General features: G+C 56.3%; 10 protein-coding genes and 1 non-coding gene across 11 annotated transcripts; 6 read left to right on the top strand and 5 right to left on the bottom strand.

The window, feature by feature from the left end:
- Window positions 1–383: 383 nt before the first annotated feature.
- PHSY_006061 (likely protein kinase) lies at window positions 384–2,417 on the top strand (the record flags this gene model as incomplete). Its single annotated transcript, XM_012336664.1, has 1 exon — window positions 384–2,417. The coding sequence occupies one exon, from the start codon at window positions 384–386 to the stop codon at window positions 2,415–2,417; it is 2,034 nt and encodes a 677-aa protein (XP_012192054.1).
- A 767-nt stretch (window positions 2,418–3,184) lies between these two features.
- Window positions 3,185–5,575, top strand: PHSY_006060 (transcription factor; the record flags this gene model as incomplete). The annotated part of the gene is made up of 1 exon (XM_012336663.1): window positions 3,185–5,575. One exon carries the CDS (start codon window positions 3,185–3,187, stop codon window positions 5,573–5,575), a length of 2,391 nt encoding a protein of 796 aa, XP_012192053.1.
- A 68-nt stretch (window positions 5,576–5,643) lies between these two features.
- Window positions 5,644–6,867, bottom strand: PHSY_006059 (cytoplasm protein; the record flags this gene model as incomplete). The annotated part of the gene is made up of 1 exon (XM_012336662.1): window positions 5,644–6,867. The coding sequence occupies one exon, from the start codon at window positions 6,865–6,867 to the stop codon at window positions 5,644–5,646; it is 1,224 nt and encodes a 407-aa protein (XP_012192052.1).
- Window positions 6,868–7,084: 217 nt separating this feature from the next.
- Window positions 7,085–7,954, top strand: PHSY_006058 (hypothetical protein; the record flags this gene model as incomplete). The annotated part of the gene is made up of 1 exon (XM_012336661.1): window positions 7,085–7,954. One exon carries the CDS (start codon window positions 7,085–7,087, stop codon window positions 7,952–7,954), a length of 870 nt encoding a protein of 289 aa, XP_012192051.1.
- A 217-nt stretch (window positions 7,955–8,171) lies between these two features.
- Window positions 8,172–9,638, bottom strand: PHSY_006057 (ER to Golgi transport-related protein; the record flags this gene model as incomplete). The annotated part of the gene is made up of 1 exon (XM_012336660.1): window positions 8,172–9,638. One exon carries the CDS (start codon window positions 9,636–9,638, stop codon window positions 8,172–8,174), a length of 1,467 nt encoding a protein of 488 aa, XP_012192050.1.
- A 349-nt stretch (window positions 9,639–9,987) lies between these two features.
- Window positions 9,988–11,862, bottom strand: PHSY_006056 (hypothetical protein; the record flags this gene model as incomplete). Its single annotated transcript, XM_012336659.1, has 1 exon — window positions 9,988–11,862. One exon carries the CDS (start codon window positions 11,860–11,862, stop codon window positions 9,988–9,990), a length of 1,875 nt encoding a protein of 624 aa, XP_012192049.1.
- Window positions 11,863–12,577: 715 nt separating this feature from the next.
- Window positions 12,578–13,198, top strand: PHSY_006055 (tRNA nucleotidyltransferase; the record flags this gene model as incomplete). The annotated part of the gene is made up of 1 exon (XM_012336658.1): window positions 12,578–13,198. The coding sequence occupies one exon, from the start codon at window positions 12,578–12,580 to the stop codon at window positions 13,196–13,198; it is 621 nt and encodes a 206-aa protein (XP_012192048.1).
- Window positions 13,199–13,513: 315 nt separating this feature from the next.
- Window positions 13,514–13,633, bottom strand: PHSY_007651. Its single transcript has one exon. It is a non-coding gene; the product is annotated as a tRNA-Ser (tRNA).
- A 203-nt stretch (window positions 13,634–13,836) lies between these two features.
- Window positions 13,837–17,285, bottom strand: PHSY_006054 (hypothetical protein; the record flags this gene model as incomplete). Its single annotated transcript, XM_012336657.1, has 2 exons — window positions 13,837–16,746; window positions 17,271–17,285. The coding sequence occupies 2 exons, from the start codon at window positions 17,283–17,285 to the stop codon at window positions 13,837–13,839; spliced, it is 2,925 nt and encodes a 974-aa protein (XP_012192047.1).
- A 107-nt stretch (window positions 17,286–17,392) lies between these two features.
- PHSY_006053 (hypothetical protein) lies at window positions 17,393–18,292 on the top strand (the record flags this gene model as incomplete). Its single annotated transcript, XM_012336656.1, has 1 exon — window positions 17,393–18,292. The coding sequence occupies one exon, from the start codon at window positions 17,393–17,395 to the stop codon at window positions 18,290–18,292; it is 900 nt and encodes a 299-aa protein (XP_012192046.1).
- An 808-nt stretch (window positions 18,293–19,100) lies between these two features.
- PHSY_006052 (ribosomal protein L26) lies at window positions 19,101–20,464 on the top strand (the record flags this gene model as incomplete). Its single annotated transcript, XM_012336655.1, has 2 exons — window positions 19,101–19,214; window positions 20,189–20,464. The coding sequence occupies 2 exons, from the start codon at window positions 19,101–19,103 to the stop codon at window positions 20,462–20,464; spliced, it is 390 nt and encodes a 129-aa protein (XP_012192045.1).
- Between the last annotated feature and the right edge of the window lie 1,673 nt (window positions 20,465–22,137).

Below are 22,137 nucleotides of genomic sequence, written 5' to 3'. Positions count from 1 at the left end.
GATTTCCCTCCAATATTCTCGAGTCCGGGCGTGCAGGGCCCACTCTTCCTCCAGCGATCAGACACGCAGCCTTTTGCGAGTGTGCGTGTGCGTGCGTGTGTGTGTCCTCGGCTGTCAGCCATCTTCCAACGGTGTCTCTTAGACTTCAGAAGTTCGTACTCTCTACCCACGTCGAGCCGATGTACTGCTGCGGAAGGTGACGCTCGTCTCATCATCGACACCTACCATTTCTGACCGGGAAACTGGGTCCCTGGCAGACCCCTCCGACACACTTCGTCCCGATTCCAATCCAGCGCTTGATCAACACTGACCCGGCTCTTGCGACACCAAGCAGTTCAGACACTCAAGAACGCCGAAATCGGTCGCACAGACGCATCGCAGCTATGGCGTCGCTCATCCCGCCAAAGAAGCCGCGCAAGCCGGGCATGCCAAAACTGTCCATCCCGGCAAGGCCGTCGTCCTCTTCGTCCGCCCCTCCGGGGTCATTTCAACGGGACGACGCTTCATCTGATGCCGCTGCTGCCGCTGCAAGGCCACAGCCGGGACATCCGTCTCAACGACCACAGCCTTCGCTCATGATACCACAGGCGTCCTCCTCCTCGACATCATCGCTCGGCGGTCACGCATACCAGGACGAAGGCTACGAAGATGGTCATCCGGGCATCTACAACACTACGACTTCCACCATCTATCCGGACACCGTGCCGCACCTCACGAATGCGCAGATGCACACCGCCATTACAGACGATCTGCGGCGTGCGATAGGTGGCCTGTCCATGGCCGACTCTGACGGCGAACGGCTCGATGCCAACGGGCTCCGTATACCGGTCACAGGCGGCAAAAGCTCGTCCAACGGATACTGGATATCCAACGACTCGAGTGCTGCCGGCGGCGGGGTCAGCAGCAGCACGGATCACGGCGAAGCGAACGGCGCGGACGGAGCATCATCGCACCCGTCACAATATCGTGCAAGGACCGACTCGAGTGCGTCGGTCGCTTCGACGCGAGGCAGCAATCAAGGCGGACACGACGACGAGCTTGTCTTGGCAGGCAACTTTGAGATGCTCTCGAGGCTCGGCGAAGGCGCCAGCGGAGAAGTGCACAAGGTTCGACATCGTCCAACGGGTCTCATCATGGCCAAAAAGACCATCTCCACTTCGCCCAATCCGGCGATTCACCGTCAGATCCTTCGTGAGCTCGCCTTCAATCGCTCGTGCCACTCAGACTACATCGTGCGTTACTACGGCGCCTTTCTCGAGGAACAAGACACCTCGATCGCCATCTGCATGGAGTATGCAGAGGCAGGCTCGCTCGATGCCATCTACAAAAAGGTCAAGAGCCGCAACGGCCGCACAGGAGAAAAGGTGCTGGGCAAAGTGGCCGAGTGCGTGCTCAAAGGACTGAGCTACCTGCACGAACGCAAGATCATCCACCGCGACATCAAGCCGAGCAACATCGTCGTCACACGCCAGGGTCAGATCAAATTGTGCGATTTTGGCGTCTCCGGTGAGCTGATCAACTCGGTCGCCGGCACGTTCACCGGAACAAGCTTCTACATGGCGCCAGAGAGGATCCGAGGATTGGCGTACACGATCACGTCGGACGTGTGGTCGCTTGGTCTGACGATTCTGGAAGTGGCTAGCAACCGATTCCCATTTCCCGCCGAAGGTGAGCCGCCATTGGGACCGATCGATTTGCTCTCTTATGTGGTCAATATGAAGGTGCCCGAACTGCAGGACGACGAAAAGGCGGGTGTGAAATGGTCTCGGGCTCTTCGCGACTTTATCGAACGATGCCTAGAGAAAGAACCCACCAAGCGACCGGGACCTCACAAGATGATCAGCCATCCCTTCATTCGCAAATCCGAGACGCGACAGCCGCAACCGGACATTGCCAAGTTTGTAGCTGATGTCTACGGCTGGAGCTACCTACCGAGCTCGATCGCCAACCAACAGGAGCAGACTCCGACGCAGGCGACTTCCAAGAGCGGTTCGCTGGGCAGGATCCCAAGCGTTCGCTCTGCCCCTGTCGCGGCGACGGCCCTGGCAGCCGTGATGAGCGACGCCTCAACGACCACACCGGTGCCACAAGGGACTGCGATGGCGAAAACTTTGCAGCCCGACGCTGTGCCATCCACCACGCTCATGCCCACGTCTACAGGAGCAGCGAGCGACAGGCCGCGCACTGTTCCAAAGATCTCGGTCGCCATTGATGGGCAAAGGCTTTCGCAGCCTCCCACTGCAGCGATGGGCGATACAGCGTCTCCTCACGTCGCCTCTTTCCCTCCAATTTCCAGGCCTCTGGGCGATCATCGAAGTCAAGAAGAGCGTCTGGCAGCTAGGATGCGAGAGGCGGACGTTGGGTTGGTGGGAAGTCCTACCACGACTCCCGATGAGGATGAGGTTGGGCACGCTTAGCTGCGATCTTCATAGACAATCAAGTGTGCCTCACCATATCTCTGCAGCTAAGTGTCTGTTATAAATGGACGAATGTGTCTGCCTGCCAGTATGACAGGTCCTTGTGTTGTTGAACACCTTGCTTCGAAAAGTGACATGTGTTCAGGAACGACGGGCAAAAGATATTTTTGAAATATTAATTTTTTAAGGTCCAATTAATGGTTCCGGACGTGGCGTGCGTGTGAAAAGCGGATGGAACTCTTTTCCCGCCGCAAACGGCTCCGAAACCCCACATTTTCCGCACCTCACAGTCACACGCTTCGTGCAGCAAGCATGGCTCTCCCGAAAGGCAGGAACTGACCGGCGCTGATCCACTCTTTCCTCGTTTGGCTTCTCGAAACTTTACCCGTCACTTATTCCATCGCTAAGCCTTGTTGCATCATCACCATCGACAAGGGCTCAATAACGGCGACAGCTGCTCTGGCTACATCTCACGATTCGCGTCTCGCAGCGTCGTCCTGCTTTGACGCATCCGCTTAGGCAAAGCAAGCCGGGCGGGCTCCGTAGCAGGCTCGCATTCGCAAAGGGCATCCAGCGTCAGACCAGGCGAAGCCTCATAGACCGGTTACCGCAGTCGACTCGAACGCACACGCTCATGCTTGCAAGCTAGCAGATCTTTTCTCAGAGCCACTGCGCCTTTCCCACCTTCGCGAAAAGATCATCGTCGGTCGGTTCATTTCAGCCCCGAACAACGAAAGAAGCAGAGCAGAGCGCTGCTGTCATTCGGCATGTCGTTCACGATACCCCACCCGCCGTCGGCATCGTCCGACTCGGGCTCTTCCGCATCGCTGACTCCAACCGCTGCCAACGGCTACACCAGCAATACAGGCTTCTCAGATCCATCCTCTTCGACTTCCGCATCGGCAGCTCCAGTTTCAAGCTCGCTCTTTAGCTCGGAAGAGTCCAAATTCATCACCGACTCGTTATCCTCGGCTGAATCGTTCGACCCGTTCACCATCGGAGCTCCCGGCTTCAAGGTGCCTTCCCTACTACCGCCCAACATCGCTGCTACGCATGACCACCTCACATCACAAGCATCCGCTGCACCCTCGGCGGTGGCTGGAGTCGCATCGTCCGATTCCGGTCCTGGTCCCGACTTGCGATTGAGGAGCCTGTCCGGTCAACAATCATATCCTCTCGGGTACAGCACATCCTCGCCAGGACAGCAGGGCACGGATGCGTATGGCAACGCAGCAGCAGCACACAGGCTCAACAGTTTCAACTTGTATGGCCACCGAACCGGCGCTACGCCGCCTGCAGGTCTGAGCAACTCTTCGAGTCCCTCCTACTTCAGTCATCTGCACGACGGCTTTCCGTATGGTTCCGGGCGGCACGCCTCCTTCTCCGGTGCTTCGAACCTGCCATTATCGCCGGGAGCGGCCGCCGGGTATGGCAAGAACAAGGCCTGGCAGATGGAGCAGCTGTCCTTCCTCGAGGCTCAGGCGAATCGTGGTCAGCAACAGCAAACGCAGCAACCGCCATTCGGATCGGCGCTACCACAACATATCGGCGTCCAGAACGATCATCACCGTCGATCGAGCACCTCGGTAATCGGTCGTCCGTCGCCTTACGAAAACCTGTTTTTTGGCACACCAGCACATCTTCAGCAACAACAACAGCAGCAGCAGCAAGCACAGCTCATGGAGCAGCAACAGCATCGCCCGCCCTTCTATCCGGGTATGGAGGAACATCAAGCGGGCCTGGCCATGCTTGGGGCGCAGTTCCCGAGCAGTCATAACTTTGGCTCGTTACAGCATCAGCATCAGCAGCAGCAGCAGCAGCAAGGCTCGATGCAGGCGCAGCACCAGCAGCTACCGCAGCAACAGGCGATGAGGGGTGCAAATGGTCTACCGGGTGCATTTTCAGCTCAAGCTTTGGCCATGTTGAATGGCGATGCTGGTCTGGGAGCTATTTCGTCCATAGTGGCATCCGAGCCTGATGCTGCTGGTGTTTCGACACCGAAAGGTCGAACGTCGCGCACTCCAACTGCCAACGAGCCGGGATCAGCGAAAGCTGGTAGGAGTGCAGCGGCGTTTTCAGCAGCAGCCGCATCTGCGTCTCCCTCCGGATCCGCCGCGGGTACGAAACGTATGTCCACCGGTGCACCAAAGACCGCACCCACGCAAGGCTCTTCTCTCAACACCGGACCGTCCGGTGCTGTCATCCGCGCCCTCGGCGACCTTGCCAATCTCGACCTCGACCTCGAAGGCGCACTGCGAGCCCTCCCTGCGCATCTTCACCCATACTTTACCCCATCGCAGATGGAGAAACGCACGCAGCCACACCTGGAAATGCTTCGTGAACAGCACATTTCCGACGGACTCATCGATCCCATCACCGGGTTGGAAATCAGACCCGAACCTACGGAAGAAAGTCTCAAACGCGACGCCGAGGAAGCCGAACGGGAGAAGAAACAGCACACCTTGCTGACGACCGAGGAGAAGAAGGCGAACCACATCGCCTCGGAGCAGAAGCGAAGGGCCAACATCCGCAAAGGCTACGAGCTGCTGTGCGATATCGTGCCGAGTCTGAGAGAGGCCCTGGAGCGAGAAGCTACGAGTAAGAAGAGGGACAGCGACGACGAGAGCGACGACGAGGACAAGGGAAAGAAGAAGAAGCCCGGTGTCGGCAAGAAGGCGGATGAAAGCGGAGGAGGTGGGGGGATCGAGATCGATGGCGAAAAGATCGATGGTAGAGCAGGCCCGAGGAGCGAAGCGGTGGTGTTGATGAAGAGCTTGGATCACATCGGCGCGTTGGTGGAGCAGTACAGGGGGTTGTTGGGGCGGAGGAACCGAGCGAGGGTGGCGGTGGCGAAGAAGATGGGCTGGGATGGGCTGGCGAATCAGCCGGTGGGGGATGTGGATAGGTTGTTGGCGATCAAAGTTCAGGATTGGTGGGCTACTCATGTTGATGGTGAAGAGGAGGGGGAGGGGGAAGATAGATTTGGGGTTGGGCAAGGGGAGGCTGAGGAGGATGAGGGGGTGGGTGCAGAGATGGATGAAGAAGTTGCGGATGCGGAGGAGGTGAAGGGAAAGAAAAAGACAAAGGCGAAGAAACCTGCCCAGGGAAAGAAGAAGAAGGCGGGCAAGAACGAGGAGGACGACGGAATGCACGATTGAACGCTTTCCCCACACCGGAGAGACGGATCTCCTCTGTTGTACAACATCACTATAAACATACATTTCATCTACACGTCCTCTTGCTGCGCGGACTTGTCCTCCAAGTCGACCTTGTCGTTCCACCGTTTGACGATCTGGTCTACAGACATATCCGTGCCACCGGGGATGGCGGTTGTGTCGTCGCCGCGCGTTTTGGCGAACTCGACAAGATCTTTGGGGACCATGTTGCTGCTGTAGGTTGCGCCGGTTCCGCCGGATGACTGCATGCGACGATCGTGCAGAATTCGCAGTTGCGGGCGGTTGACCTGTGGTGCAAAATCTGCGGGGGACGGGTGTAGGTTGAGTCTGACGACTCCGTCTTCCGGTTCGTCCTGCGTGAGGCTCTTCTGCGATCGTCCAGCCTTTTCTCGCAAGTGCAGCTCATCCAGATCCTCCCACGCGAACAACAGCGGATCCGTTCTGGGCAACCACGCATTCACATCGATCAACCACACCCTTCCCAGATCCTTCGTCAAATACACGTCGAAGATGTAATCCCTCAACCCCCACCTCTCCTCTTCCACCAGTTCATCCTCCCAAAACTCCTCGATCTTGTCGCTGATCTGCTGTTGCAATTGGCTCGACTGCAAATGTTCGTAGAACGTAACGTCTCGTTGCGAGATGGCGATGAGCGAGTTGCTGCGTACAAAGCATCGAAATTCGTACGACTTGTTGAGCGAGAACCACTTCTTCAGCACCAGCTGCGGAGTCGGCGCCTGCTGTGAGGATGTGCGGAAGAGGTGGGATAGCTGCTCGAGATCTCGACCGACGAACTCGCTGCTTTTGAGGAGCAGGTAGACGTCTTCCGGATGATAGCATTGGAGGGAGTTGCCCGGCAGCATGAACCCTGCGTCTAGCGGCGCGGAGTAGTTGAGTTTTGGGAATACTGGGCCAGAGTACTTGGAGATCACGTCGCGGATCGCTGCGTCTAGTTTTGGCAGGGAGAGTGCTTGCTCTGGCTCCTCTTCGTCGGAATCTGAGAAAGAAGAATGTGAGGATACTGAAGAGATCGTAGCCGAGGTTGTCGCAGTGATGGTGGAAGGTCCGCTTCCATCGGGTAGGACGAACGTGCCGGAGTCGAGCCAGTCGAGCAGTTCGGGTTGAGTGGAAGGGATGTCGATGACGGTGGATTTGGGTGCGTGCTTGCGAAAGATAGGATACCATGTGCCGTAGGACGTCCAGTGGAGGGCTGTGTGGGGAGGTGTGAGTGGGTCAGGTGACACCGACGCAGGTCCGGAATCGGCCTCCGACATTTGGATTATCTCTGCCGCGGCGTGGAGAGCGAACGCTCTGACGAATGCCGAAGGTGGGATCGTGTCTGACTGTGACCAGGAGGATGAGGGGGAGCAAGGATGGTTGTGGAGGAGCACGAGTGGGGGATCTTCTCAAAAATTTGGATGCCTTTCTCGGAATTCGGTTCAGCATGGACCGGCCAAGCCGCGGAAAAAGACACAGCTCGTCTTGGTCGACATGTCGTTCTTCGAGCCTCTACCATCACTATCAAACAACGGGCAAGCCCTGCCTTCCTTCACAATGTGGCACATCCTCGAACCCCTCGACGCCCCCTCCTCCTACCGCGACTCGCGTTCCTCCAGCAGCAAACACGAACAGCAACAAGCCCTCCGCGCCACCTCCACCCTCTACCTCGGCAATCTCTCCTTCTACACCACCGAAGAGCAGATCTACGAGGTGTTCGGTCGCGTATCCTCCGTCTCCACCGGCGGAGGCATCAAGCGTATCATCATGGGTCTCGATCGAAACACCAAGACGCCGTGCGGCTTCGCGTTCGTCGAGTTCTACACCCACGCCGAGGCGGTCGACTGCATGCGGTACGTCAGCGGGAGCAAGGTCGACGAGCGTGTCATCAGGTGCGATCTGGATCCCGGGTATAAGGAAGGCAGGCAATACGGGAGGGGAAGGAGCGGTGGTCAGGTGAGAGACGAGTACAGGCAGGAGTACGATGCAGGGAGAGGTGGATGGGGTCACAACAGGCTGAGGGAGGAGGAGGAGAGGAAAAAGATGGAGGAGGAGCAAAAGAGGAGGAGCGAGAGAGAGCAGCTGTACCAGGAGGGTGTGGTGGGCATGGATACGGGTGGTGGAGGTATGGTGCCCATGGGTGGTGCGTACGAGTACAGCGAGTTGGAGGGTGATGCGAGAGGTCATGCTGGGGACAGATCTGTGGGAGCAGGAGCCGCGAGTGGTTGGGGTGAAGGTACAGTGGAGAGCAGAGGTACGGCAAAAAGGGAAAGGAGCTATGACGACGATGAGGACGAACAGCTGTACGGCAAGAGCGAGAAGAATCCCAGGTTCAGGGACGACGATGATGCCGATGAAGTGTGATTTGCCTTCTCATTCGGTCGCAACAGCACTCGGTTTTGCATGTTTTGTCGATGCAATTATGCTCTCAATCGTCACCCAACTCGAGTCTCATACAGTCTTTCAAATCACCCTTTCCCTCTCGGCTCGTGCTGTGTGATCGTCTGAGACGAGTCAAACCGTATAAGTTAATGTGCTGCATTGCGTCATGCGATGTGTTTCACGATCGACCTGCGATGGTCTACCTTCTTGTCTTGTCCGCTACCTCCTGCAGCAACGGCGTCACCCTCGCCAACGCGATCATGATCGCCTCCTCCGTCCTGACCGTCCTCGACCCCTGATTCTCCACCACGTTGATCCACGCGTCAAACAGATCCCTGGCAGTGTGTCGATCCAGCTTGATCCCCGTATCCTGCTCTACAGCGACTTCCAACCCGCTCAACCCGCCGAACACCAGCAACGCATGGTTGAACTCTTCGGACAGCGGTTGAACTGTCTCCCCCGAAGGCAGTGCCACGGGGGTGCCGTTCGTCGTAGCCAGCGTAAGGTCCGTCAGCGAGACGCCACGTTCCGACGTTCCAATGACCAGATCGTACCCTCCCTCCCCTCCGAAGGGACACCCCGTCAAGACGCTCGACAAGCTGCCTGCCAACCTCACCGTGTAGCCCCAATACCAACCCAGCTGCTCCACCGGTTCCCTCGGGCTGACAATCTCGCCCGCTCCGTACGCATCCATCGGCATCTTGACCGTCACCCTCGTCCCACTTTCCACCCTGGCACCCTCTGGCAGATATGCTTCGATCACATCCCTCAGCCCGACGTTGACGTAGACGCTGTCCTGTCCACCTCGTCGAGCCCAGTGCGGGGGTTCGACGGTGACGCCCTCTCGATACTCGCTCTGGTCTTCGAACCGCAAGTGATGCGGGCAGTCGAGCGGTGGCATCAACCCCGCCAGCCTGAGATCGCGATGCATCGGGAAAAGAGCCTTGCGAAGGTACTGCGGTGTCTCGAGATACTGCAGTACTCTGGCGAGAAACGTGTGCGGATCAAATCCTTTCCCCACCCCTTCCTCTCCACCACCACCTTCCGCTTCCTCGTGAGCTTGTTCGCCCTCTCCACCATTAGGATTCCCCTGGGGCGCATTGTACCGCCTCTTCGTACCTCGATTCTGCTGATTGTGTCGGTGTTGGTACAGATCGGTTCCTGCTTCACTTCGAACCTCGCCTTCGTCGAAGACGACGATCTCGTCGACGTTGAAGATGGCGCACGCTCGGGCGATGTGTGCCGCAAGACGACTCTGCAGTTCGGGCGACTGGGCGTTCAGAACGATCGAGCCGGGGATGGCGACCGAGACGGTGAACTTGCGTCCATTTGTCGTGGCTGGGCGCGTGATGAAGGACGGTTTGTGTGGGTTGACCTGGGTCAGATTGGAGGGTTTGGTAGATGATGATGATGCTACGGGAGGTTTGGTGTTTGTCGAAGGCATAGCTGTGAAGTTCGTGGGCTGTTTGGCTTTTGACGATGTTACTGAGGCAGTCTCTGCAGGTGTGGTGACAGGGGTGGGAGCGTGCTCCTCGTCGGAAGATTCGTCTGCCTGAACGCCAGCATCGGCGTTTTTGGATTTGCTCTTCTTGGATCGTTTCCGGATGCGTTTACGTGCACTCCCCTCACCGGCACCAGACGTGGAAGCGACGGTGTCCGCTGTCATTCTATATACGCCGGATCGATGAACAGAGAAGAACGCTTTCGATTGTCTCGAGAAGAAGAAAAGGCGAAAGGGTGGAGGAAGAAGAATAAACTGGGGGTTCGCCGAAATTTTTGCGCTTTCGCCTGCAGCTATTTCATCCCGACTTCCGAATCTACCGCTGTGCACCCTTGCTTGAGACTTGCTCTATATTATCCTCAGCAGGGCTACGGATGGCCTCGTGCTAGGACATCGACCCTTGCTCGACACACGGATGCTGTCCAAGCGATACTCAGACTGTATCTTGAATGATCAAAATGCTTTACGGGCCATTCCATTGCTAACAATTCCAAATACAGGGCGTACGACGGTCTTACCAGTTCTTCGCCTTCCCCGCTCCGCCGTTGGGACCACTGTGACCTGGATCTCGGTCGATCAACGACGACGAGCCCAGTCCAATGCCGGTGCTTGCTCCCGTCAGTCCATTCTTCCCACTACCACTTGAGACCTTCTGATGCTGCTCTTCCATCTCCAACCCGAGCCCGTTGGCGCCGTTGGCTCCGCCGGACCCTGCACTGCCATTCATGCCGCCCACCCTACCACTGAATCCAGCCTTGTTCGCGAGCTCATTGAGCTTGTTCGTCAACGCGTTCAACTCGATGTTCTGCGCCAGGCTCGCCGCTCGCCCCTTGAGCTTTTCGCTCAAGTGCTCCAACGTCGATGCGAGCTCTCCACCCTGAATACCGGTCGAACGGTCCGAAAGCCACCACCCTGTACTCACGCACTCTTGGGCATCGCTGACGAGCCAATCGTACCACATCTTTGTGATGGGTACGGTGGCGAGGTGCCACAGAGCATGTGCATCCAGTATACGCAAGATGGGTGGGAAGTCGAGCAGCTCCAGTAGCACCGACGCCGACATGAGGGCGAGGATGAGTTGCAGGCGACGTCGCTGTCTGGTGTGCGAGCTGGGTGGACCGATGTTGGTCGACACGGGCACAGGAGGTGTCTGCGCCCCATTGCTGAGCGGTGTCGGAGTCGAGAGTGCGGACAGAGACGGTTTGGCAGCGCGCATAGCGGCACGAGAATAGGCTGTACGGTCGACCAGCGGATTCGAGGGGAAGGTCGTCGGTCGAAGCGAATACACCAACCAGAGCAAGGTGTGGATCAGCCCCACCACAACATTGGCGGCCATGTTGTAGGCGTAGTCGAATCGCCCGATGCTGAGATAGAGCACGTGTAGGCCCAATGCACCCATGCAGACCCTTCGGAAGAGCACGAATCGTTCGCTTCCAGGAGCGATCCTGAACAGTCGAGCCGCACTAAAGAAGAATGCCGACATGATGACCGATCCAGCGCTAAAGTAATCCAGCTTCTCGGTCCAGTTCTTGTCCCTGGTGTGAAAGACCGCCGACCACATCCACGCGTTGATGCTGATGAGCGTGTGCACGATGTAGACGAGCTTCAACGGAAACGCGTCCGGCAGTTGCTTGCGCATCATGAAGAGCGCGTTCCAGTGCACTTTCAGGTTCATCAGGCTGAACAGGACCGAGAGAGGCTCTTGCGCTCCCAAAAAGCGGATGAAGACCCACTTGCCGTGAAACTGCACCATCTGCTTCTGCACTGGTCGCAACGCCGCCATCTGCGTTTCGACGATGCCCTTGATGCGCTCTGCTTGGGCCGAGACAGACATGGATTGGGATTGAGCGAGCTGCTCCACCTCGGAGCGTGCATCGTGCTGGATCTTGATGACGCGCTCGGCGGCCTCGTTGGTGATGCGGTGTGTGCAGTGATATTTGCAGTCGTCTTCGCACGTCCATTTGGTAAGGCGGAGGATGAAAGGCAGACGATGCGCAAACATGGTGCCGTCGTCGACGCCGTCGCGACAAAGATCGGCGGTGCACGAGTCGACGCAGAGATGATACTCGGGCGAGCGGTCGCCTTGAGATGCTAGAGCGGTGGAGGCGAGCAAGAGGGCGGTCACCAGAGCTAATAGCAGCACCGTCAGCGCCGAGCGATGCGATCGGCTGGGGCGAGCAGCCTTTCTCACTGTGGAGTCAGAAGCAGATCGTGTCGATCCGCGCCGTCTGTTCACGATGCTCGAATGCGACATGGTGGAAGCTGTGCACGAGTCGGAGTCGACGTCAGGTTTTGATGGAGAGCTAGCGACGAGATCACGTTGACGACTCGCCTTGGGCGCTGATGGCAGAGCCGTGCGTGAAGGACCTGCGATCGCTTGCATGCTCATCTGAGGGCAGTGGATGCGCTAGGTGTATAGTGTTGGTTGTTGGGAGCGTACAGAACGATGGATGCTGCAGCAGCAAAGTCGGCGTAGTCTAGGCTCGAAATTGCCTTCGAATAGCGACGGTCTATCCGATCCGCAGCTCTTGCGCGATATCGCAGAGTGTGAGAGTGAAGGAAGAGAATGAAGGAGTGTGTGTGTGTGCAAGTGTCGGATGTGACTGATTTGTTGGAGAATGTCGGATGGTGCGATGTCGGATTGAACTCGATTTCTAGAAGAGTCGACCAAATAGAGTTCGTCAGAGCGGTAGAGCTCGGCCCAGGGTTGAACCCCAATTTTGGTGCTGGGCCGCACCTATCTCCAGACTCTGTCGCTTGCTCAAGCCGCATTAAGAATTTCCAGCTTTTCAACGTGCGGAGCAGAGGATGCACCAAAACAGAAGCTGTATTCACCACGGCCCACTGGACTCCAGCACGCCGGTGGACGGTCGTCGCCAGGGTCCGTGCAAGATCAACTTGCCCCACAGGGTCCGACGATTGGGCTTTGCTCCCTCCAACAATTTGCATATCTTCGCCATCGCATCCTCCTTCTCTTCACCTGCCAACCTAGTGCACTCAGGTAACGATAGAATCAATCTACGCGGTCTCATCGCCCTTGCCACTTGAACCAGCGATCTGCCTCAGACAAGCTGCACGCAACCTCTTTCGTCGTCCAAAGAACAATGTCGACCTCGTCCACTTCAACGGCACATCCCTCCGCCTCCATCCCATCAGCTTCATCTTCAGCCGCCGTCGCTGCCACCACATCCAAAAATCAGCTCTACGCGCTTGCCTCGCGGGTCCCACTCATCAAGTCCCATTCGATCTCCCTCCCCAAGCCAGTCAAGCTTCCACCCGATCTGCATCCACTACCTGCCGACATCTCCGCCTACTTCGTCTACCCGTTCAGCCTCGAATCCTACGTCCTCGATCCCAACACTCCCTCGTCGAACACTGTGGATCAGCTGCTAGCCAAACACAAGCAGTATCTCGAGAACCGCGAAAAGGACAAGGAGGACAGGCAGAGGGAGAGGCTGAGGAAAGTTGCACCAGGATGGCACGGCGATGTGCTCATGCCGACCAACAGTGTCAACACAAGAAAGAGCTTGGACGTTGGTGCGGTGCTGGAGCAAGCTCAGTCTCAGAGCACGCAGCAGCAGCAACAGCAGCAAGGCGTGGAGAGGACACCACTGGACGACTTGGCTGATCACCTGGCGCAGCTCGACGCTTTCAATACTTCGGGTACCCCGATCTCCGGCTCGCACGGTCAGAGTCAGAATCAGAATCAGTACCTGCAACAGTAGACACTGCATGCTCGAGATTCAGTCGCTTCGAACCCTGTTTTCCCTATCCGTCCTGTCCACTTTGTATCACTAGCATCCTCAAATATACCCCGCAATCTGCAACCTACGTCCACCAGCCTCCTGGCTTCCAATCACACTTCGTCGCAGTTCGAAGCGCTATTTCATCCGACATCATTCCTTCCTCGCGTGTAGTGCGAGACCCGCCAACAACAAACTGACTTGTGCGTGCATGGACGTCGCTCACGGACATCAAAAGAAGAGGAGCCTTGACACCTCTACGAGAGCGAGAAAGCTCGAGAAGAAAAAAAAAAGAAACGACGCCTACAGGATTTGAACCTATGCTCCCAGAGGGAATGGCATATTGTTGTTGAGTAGGAAGATACTCTAGAATCCGTAAATTCTAGTGCCACGCGATAACCACTCCGCCAAAGCGCCTTGATGTTGCAGAGTGTGGTATAGTAACATTATATACAGTTTCTCCTTGCACCGGCCAGTCAAGACATCACGTCGAACCAACTCCCTCTTCAAATACTAAACGGAGTCTTCGACAACCTGCACCTAGGCACACATTCTCTGAACATGCGTTGACAGAACAGAGAAATCTATTCACTGGTGTGTTGTGGTCTTGAGGAAAGAGTCTATCGCGTCTGCTTCTCGAGCAGCTTCAACAGCAGATCCTCCATCCTCTTTCCTCTCGCCTCCATCTCCTGCACTCTTCTTGCCACGTCCCTCAGCTCGTTTTCGACGCTGTCCTTGCTGCTAAACTCCACATCTGATGCTGCCGCTGCTGCGGAGGAGCCTGTTGCTTCTCCTATCGCGGTGAGAGCAGATCCACTTCTTGCGTCGCGGTTCGAGTCAGATCGTGTGATGGATCTGCGAGGACGACGCGTAGGACTGGATTCTTGCGATCGTGGATCGTCGACTCTGCGTTTGGATCCGGACCGCCGTGGGATCTCGCGTTCGAGTTCGTTGGGATCGATGGAGCCGAATAGCTTGGCGAGGGGTGAGGTGAGCGAACCGAGTCCACGCGGTTCCGGTCCACGTCGAAGCAGTTGGACGGATCGGTTTACCGGAGCGTCACGGGTTCGGCGCGAAGTGACGCTGTTGGCGATCGAGGATTGCGTAAATGTTCGTGGCATGGCTTCTTGCGTTGATGAAGCACCGGCATCAGTGGGCTGCTGGGCATGCTGGTGGTGGCTCGAGGCGATCGCAGAACCAGTTCCAGGCTGCGGTTCAGCCGTCAAATCATGCTCCAACTGATTCGCCGCTCTCTCCTCCCAATTCCCACCTTTCCCATCTCCACCGTCCTCGTCGGCTTCACCATCGGCTTCATCCCCCGACGCTCCCACTCCCTCCCACTCGTCCTTATCCTCCTCCGGCACATAATCAAACGCAGCCTCAATAACATCCGCACTCGCTCCATCCAATCCGGAACCAAGGACACCCAACTTCCCCAACAACCCCCTCCCCTTCTCCGCCGTCAAACTGATCCCATGTCCAAACACGTTCAACTCCGCAAAGTGTATGATCAACAACACGTGGAAGCTCGTCAGCCGTATCAGAAACACGTTGATCTTGTGCAACCATCTCGGCGATACCACGAAGCTCAACGGCATCACCACCGCCACCGCCAGCAGGTTGAGTGGAGGTTGATACGAAAAAATCGCATCCGTGGTGATACCGGACATGGTCTTGCATGCGAACTGGAACATGGCTTCCTCGTTGGCGTTCATCGCCACCACCTGGAACGTGTTGCTGAGCAGTGAGATGAGGACGGTAAGCAGCAGAGTGTTGCTCATGATGGTGTAGATAATCATGAGTGGGGGACCGAACGTGAGCGAGAAGCTTTCCGCTTCGTCGAATCCGAGGTAGGAACTGCCGAACCACACCTTGAGCATCAACCAGAGCACCGCCTTGAACGTCCATCGCTCTTCGGCAGCCAGAGAGTAGAACGCATACGCAAAACCCGAAAAGCAGATCATGGCGAGCACCGTGAAAAAGGCAAAGTCAGAAAGCATAGCTTTCAGGCTGAGCAACACCACATTGTCCTGCACCAACGAGCTCGCCACACGAGGGCACAGCAGCACCGCCCCCAATGCCAAGCAGTCGAAGCTGAGATCGCTCCGCGCCGGCAAGCCGTGTTGAAGGGCCGAGACGCGAAGACCGAACCAGCAAAAGCCGATGATGCAAAACATGGCGTCGATGAGGTTGTACAGCGTGCCGAGGTAGTGCGACACTCCGTGCTCCTGCAGCTGTGCCAACTCGTCTACAGCGAACCCGAACAGCCAGATCGAGAAAAGCGTCTCTTGAACCGTCCACGTCGGACTCCCCTTCTGCGCCAATGCCGCGACGTACAGAATCAGAATGACGACAAACGTGACGAATTCGAGCTTGCTGCGGATCGACGGAACGCGGAGACGCAAGTGATTGAGCAAAGGCGCCTTGGTCGGGTCGTAGATGCTGAGCGGCCGTTTCTTGTAGCTATCGTTGAGGATGGCATGCGACGCCTGCATCGGAGAGAGCACCACCTTGCCGTGCCAGATACCGTCGATGCAGCGCTGACAGAGCGGCGTCGAGATGAAGCGTTTGGCCGACGATGCGATGGCCAGTTCGAGCGTGTTCGAGTACTGCTTGGCAGCAAGACCGTGCTTGACAATGTCTTCCAAGTCGACGTGTGATGTCGACAGCTGCAGCTCTTTCAGCTCCTGGTAATTAGCGCCGGCTAACGGATGGAAGCTCGCAGTGAGCGACGTGACAAGCTCGAGACCGTCGTTCGAAAATGTGCGGAGCAGCTTCATCGCCAGCAGCTCGCACAGCGTAGCACGAGTATTATTGACCGACTGGAAAGCGAGATCGCGCGTCGCCTCGCGTTGAAAGTAGATGCGATTGAGCATGAGGCAGTAGAGGATGGCGATCGAGCGAAAGTTGCTGTACTTGATCGCCAGCGGTCGGACCAGCGAAAAGTTGAGATCGACCGAGGTGAGCTCTTCCCAGCTGAGATGCGTGTCGATGGTCTTGCGAAGATCTGCGCGGATCTCGTGGATCAGGTGAAACACATCCTGACGCTCGACGACCTTGATGAGGTTGACGCCATCTTCGCCCTCGGATTCGAGCAGACGGTCGATCTCTTGCGCATCCGCTTCGGTGGTGGGACGACGGATGTGACTGCTGTTTCGGCTGACGGACGGTGCAGTGCCGAGGAAGGTACCGTTGCGAGCCGTCTGCGCGGCACTGTTTGTGTTCGACGTTCCTGCGCCAAGGTGTTGTTCCGTCGAGCTGAAGGAGAAGGCAGAATCGCGAGGCGAAGGCGCTTCTAGAGCGAGTGCAGGGGGGATGTGATCTTCGGGTCCAGGCTGGTCGGGAAGGTTACGAAGCGAGACGTGTCGTTTGTGCTGTCTCTGATTGCTGCGGAGCGAGTTGGCAGATGCCCGCTGCGAGACCGCTTTCGACATGGTTGCAATGTGTGGGTAGAAGACGAGAAAGTCCAGGATCTGTGTGATGTATGCAGCGAAGCGCGCCCGCGATGCGAGCAAAGCAGCGTCCGAGTCCTGGATCAAGGGAGAGTGTGAGGATCACAAAGCGTCTTGGATGAGCGACATGATGCCTGAACTCGATGGTTTGGGCTCGTGAAGTGGCTGATCGGCCCGGATAATGATGGTGAGTGTACACCACACAAGAGGATCAGTGCACTGCAGGTGTTGTTCTTTCCTCCTCCACTCTGGCTTGCCTGGGCGAATTTGCAGAAAACGTGTTTGTGTTGGTTGAGGTTTCTCTTGGGAGCTGCGCTTCGCTTCTTTCGCTGCTTCCGTGCCTAATTTCCAAAAGGCTCCGATTTCCGAAGTCGCGAAAAGGAACACATACACGCGCTTGTCCGTCAATTCGAGACCCTCCTTGTGGTGGTCGGACCAACTTGCATCCCATCCGACTCCTTGTTCCACACCATCGTCCAGCCTGTCAAGCCACGGTACGGCCTGGATCATGCTCGCTCGGTAGACAAGGAACGAACCCTTCTTCTTTTGACAATACTTCTTTGGCGCCGAAAACGCCTCGCCCTATTTGGACGTCTTCAAACCTTGACGAAACGCATCCGGACATATTCTTGACAGTGGGAAGCAGAGACTACTGCAGTGGACCGCTCGATTCCTCCATAATCCCTTCGTGTGCGTCCCTTCCGCGCGCTTTGGATCCGCAACCATGTCGTCACGCCTCTACTTGCGGCTGCCCAACTTGCCGTCGTTCCACCGTGCCATCACGTCCTTCCTCGGCTTTATGGATCTCAAGATCGGAGCCTCCATCCTGACCCTATTCGCGCTCTTCAACAAGACAGCAGGCGTATACGGTATCCTTGCCGTTTTTCAAGGCGGCACATTCTCTCAGGTAGCTCTGTACCTCTACTCGATAGCCACCATCGTCCTCTTTCTGTGGGGTCTCAAGGGAATCTCTGACGAGGATGCGCAACACGTGCTCACCTACGCCCACCTCTTCACACTCGACCACATGATCTCCACGTTCTGGACGCTCCTGTTCACCTTCAACTGGTTCTACTTTACCCCGCACGACGGCCAACCTACCACCACCCAGTCGTCGCACCAGACTGGCCTCATGGATCTCATCGAGACGCTCGAGTCTCAGTACAGGACACCCGAAGAGATGCTCAAGCTGCATCACGAGAAGTTGACGCCGGAGCAGCGCAAGATGAGCGCAAATCAGATCTGGAAGGAGGAAAAGGACTTTTCCGCGGCGGTGCTGACTCTAGGCTGGCTGGTCAAGATCTACTTTGCATTGGTGCTGTACTCGTACGCGCTGCATCTGCGTCACGGCACCTACCGTACATTGCCGCTGTCCAAAGCGTCGGCCAGCTCGGCAGCGTCGCGAAATGGTGGACGCTCCGAGTATCGCTACCATCCCGTGGTCGAAGAGGAAGAGCTGGAGAGCTGGAGCGACGACGAGGCCGAAGCAGAGGCAAACAAAGCGCCAAAGGCCAACGGTACCAACGGTGCCAACGGCAGCGCTTCAATACCATCAGCAGCAGCGTCTTCCGGCAATGGTGCATCAGGTGGAGCCAGGGCTGTCATTGACCGTTTGGCAGTATGACCGTTATTGACCCACGTCGCTCAACGGAATCACACACTCGCCGCGACTCGTCGTGTCAGCGTCCATCATCACTCTGGAATACAGTATATGCGCACATCGACCAAGTTACATCGCGGCCTTTGCGAGTCCTGTTACTTTCTGGTCAAAGCTGAGTGCGCTAATATGAGCCCAGGTTCCGTCAAATGGCATCCTTGGGTGCTGGCGGCATGTAGCGAATCGCTCACTTGTCTCCACGGTCATCATCGGGCTACATCTCTTCGAGTGTTTTATCGGCGATAGTTTTTCCTATCCCGTATGTTAGGCCTCGGCAGCCGGCCGTCATCTTTACTGCATCACGTGAGTCTTTGTATACTCGGTTCACCAAGAAGCAATAGAATTCGAGTTAGATTCAATTTCCTAGTATTCACATATCTTGGGAGTGAGATTGAAATGACCAAGGCAGCAGACGGCAGTCTTTTCCAGGGACATCGCAAGATACTCCAGATAGTGGACCTGCTACCGGCCTCGGAGACCAAGAAGAAATCTCAAGTCGGCAGCCTCACAAACGAAGCTGTGACTGTCGATGGGTGAGAGCGAGAGCAAGTTCCTGCGACGTTTGGTTGAACAGCGACAGAGTACGGAAAGACTGTGCTAGCCTGTGACTGCCGCATGGACAGGTTGATCAGCAGGCTCGAGTTCGGCAGCAGTCAGCCAACGCAAGCAGCATCCCACTCGACGAGGTTGAGAATACCGCTCGCCATCATCGCTCGTCACACCACCAACCACCAAACCTTCCCCCCCTTCACCAACCTCACATATACTCGTCAAGATGGTCTCTTCGTCGCGTCGCGTCTCGCGCAAGGCTCACTTCGATGCCCCCGCCCACATCCGAAGAAAGATCCTGTCGGCTTCGCTCAACAAGGAGCTCCGCGCTGAGCACGGTGTAAGTATACACTCACGACATGCAGCAATCATTCGACGTTCGTTAGACCGGCCTCATCCAGCAACAACATCACAGAAGCATTGCAGAGCATCACACTCCGACTCTCATCGGCATCACCCAGCATTGTTACAGCCGACAACGGCATAGGCAACGTCAACGATGGAAAAGGATCGGAGGATAAGGATGCTTGGTACATGCACGCTGGCACCTGTCGTCTCGACGTTAGGTGTATGATCTTCGACACTGTCGTTCGCATCTCTCAGAGCATTGGATGGAGGCAAATTGAGCATTGATGTTTGACGTCCTGTCGGATTATAGAAAGGGTCTCAAGGCCCTTCTTAGGCAGTGGAAGCCGAGACAGCCGCTGGGGACTCTCATTTCGGCCTTGCGACTTCTGCCATCCCATACGATCGGTCAGGAGAGGCTGCGATCTTGCTGGACCACAGTTGCACCCCTTCGAGGAAAGCTGTCATCAAGCCACAACTTGCGATTGCAGCGCTGGCAGATCGGAGTGGTACGCGCAGTAGGCCTGCTCTGCGATAGGCTTGACCGTCCAATCTGACCCAGTGTCACTCATCAACGGCTTCGTCTGGCCCAACATGCAGCAGCAAGGTCGGAGACAAGTTCGATGGCAGAATTGATCAGTGGTGACACCAGATTCGAAGGAGGATCATGCGGCTCAGGAATGGTTCCGTCGCCAGGCCACGTCAATCTGTGTCGCTTGTCTTGTCTCACTTGCGCCGACATCAGTGGCTGCGTCCATGAGGGATTAGGAAATCTCTCGTACAACTCGCCAGCATAACGACATGATCGACATTTACCGACGCCTATCCGACGCAGACACCACACCAGCCCATTTCGCTTGCTCGGACACGACGTCGATGATTGCTTGCATCTAGAATTTCATTTGTACCATGAACCGCTTCTGACCCCTCCTCTCTCTCTCTCCGCATCACCTGATTGCACCTCAACAGATCCGATCGCTCCCCGTGCGCAAGGATGACGAGGTCCTGATCGTCCGTGGTTCGTCCAAGGGCGCCGAGGGCAAGGTCACCCAGGTGTACCGCAAGAAGTGGGTCATCAACATTGAGCGCATCCACCGCGAGAAGACCAACGGCGCCACCGTCCCTCTCGGCATCCACCCTTCCAACGTTGTGATCACCAGCCTCAAGCTCGACGAGGACCGCAAGAAGATCATCGCCCGCAAGGCTGGTTCCAAGAAGGAGACTGCCGAGACCAAGGACAACTAAGCGCCGCGCTCTCCCGTAGCGTAACGTTTCGTTGTTCCCAGGTCATTGTCAGCATTCTCGTTCTTGTTTCCTATTGTCGCGGCATCATTCTCCTCTCGTACACCTCGCACACCGTTGCCGATGGCGATTCATTGTCGATCCTTGCATTGACTTACTGAACCGCAGCAGCGACGGTGCAAAACATCCTTCCCTCGGCAAGGCATTTTGTACAACTTTTCCAGTTCTTCGCAGCATTCTTTCCCAACGTCGACCCGAGGGAAGGTGGTCTTGTGCGTCTCACCATATAAGACCAAAGGGTCATCTGCACCAAGGCTCGAAGAGGATATGGTTGCTTCTCTGGCTGTTGCGACCGTATCCACTTTGCATTCGCCGTTGTGGATGACTTCCACCTTCTATTCATTTGCACAGCATTGCCGCCACTGTGTCGGTTCTGTCTCTGTTTCACATACAAATCCCAAGCCAGCCACCCAAAATATCAAACACACTAGTGATTCCAACTTCTGCCGTGTTTGCGGTCGTCTGTCGTCTGTGGTTCCTGTGTATGGCGTTCTCTGCGGTGTCATTGCGATCTGAGGTTGACGTCGTCGTCAAATGAGCAAGTTGCAGACCGCTCGAACAAAGCTTCCTTTTTTTGTCGGAATAAATTGGCCTCCTTTGTTCTGCCGAATTTGAAGAGGTCCTTTCTTGAAGGGAAAAAATGGACATCTGTGATGCTGGATCCGAAGCATGGAGACGAGGACGGTGCTTCGTCTGGAATTCACAGTTGGGGCTTTCTCGCAACGATCCGCATCACACGCAAATAAACTACAACACTGTCAAGTGCATATCCTTTCCAAACCGATCACATGTTCGTCGAGACCAGCTCGGATTGTCAATGAAGGACAGTAGCTGTATGCGATGCACTCTTGTACAGCCCGTTTCGATGTTCCAACATGGGATCGCAGTGTTTACAGAGCGACCCGCAACGCCCTTGTGATGTTATGTTGCAATTTAAGGTGTGGCCTGGAGAGGCGATGGCATCATTTAGAGGATTTCTTGCAAAGACACAGACGAGCGGCCTGGTCACGCGTTCAAGCACCAAATTCCGAAAAATCTAAAAAGACGAGAAATCAAAGATGGCATGGCACACACACGTAGCTGACGGCGCACACTGTAGCTGGACCGGAGGAAGAACCTTGGTAGCCCAAGAGGTACTTGCGCATCGCCCATTCAGGTCGAGTCTGGGCCGAGCCATGAAAGTAATTGGCTTGTAGAACATGCGCGGCACCATCGCATGATCGCATTTCGCTTCCTTGCATAGCGTGTGTAGCAATGCACACTAGAGCGAGCGATCCCGAAGAGGGAGAGTGGCGAGCAACGAGAAAGAGGGCGTGGGAGTGCGCAGATCTCAGTCGGTCCGGTGCGTCTCGAAATTTCGGGTCGTCTTTCGAGTCGAGAAAGTGTGCGTAGCTCGAGACCGCAGCGCACAGCATCACGACACAGATTTCGGCTCAACTCCGATTGCCACACACACTCTCACTCGGCTCGGCTATCACACACTTCGTCGCACGCTCGCACGCTTCTCTCTTCTCTTGTTGTTTGTTCGCCATCATCACTTGCTCACGTTGCTGTACTGCCGATCCGCTCTCCTGCACCCGACAACGGCACCCCGGATAACGCCATTCTTTCGTGAT

The sequence above is a fragment of the Pseudozyma hubeiensis genome (genome assembly GCF_000403515.1).
Source record: "Pseudozyma hubeiensis SY62 DNA, scaffold: PHS57, whole genome shotgun sequence".
NCBI lineage: Eukaryota > Fungi > Basidiomycota > Ustilaginomycetes > Ustilaginales > Ustilaginaceae > Pseudozyma > Pseudozyma hubeiensis.
This window is presented reverse-complemented; position numbering and strand designations above follow the sequence as displayed.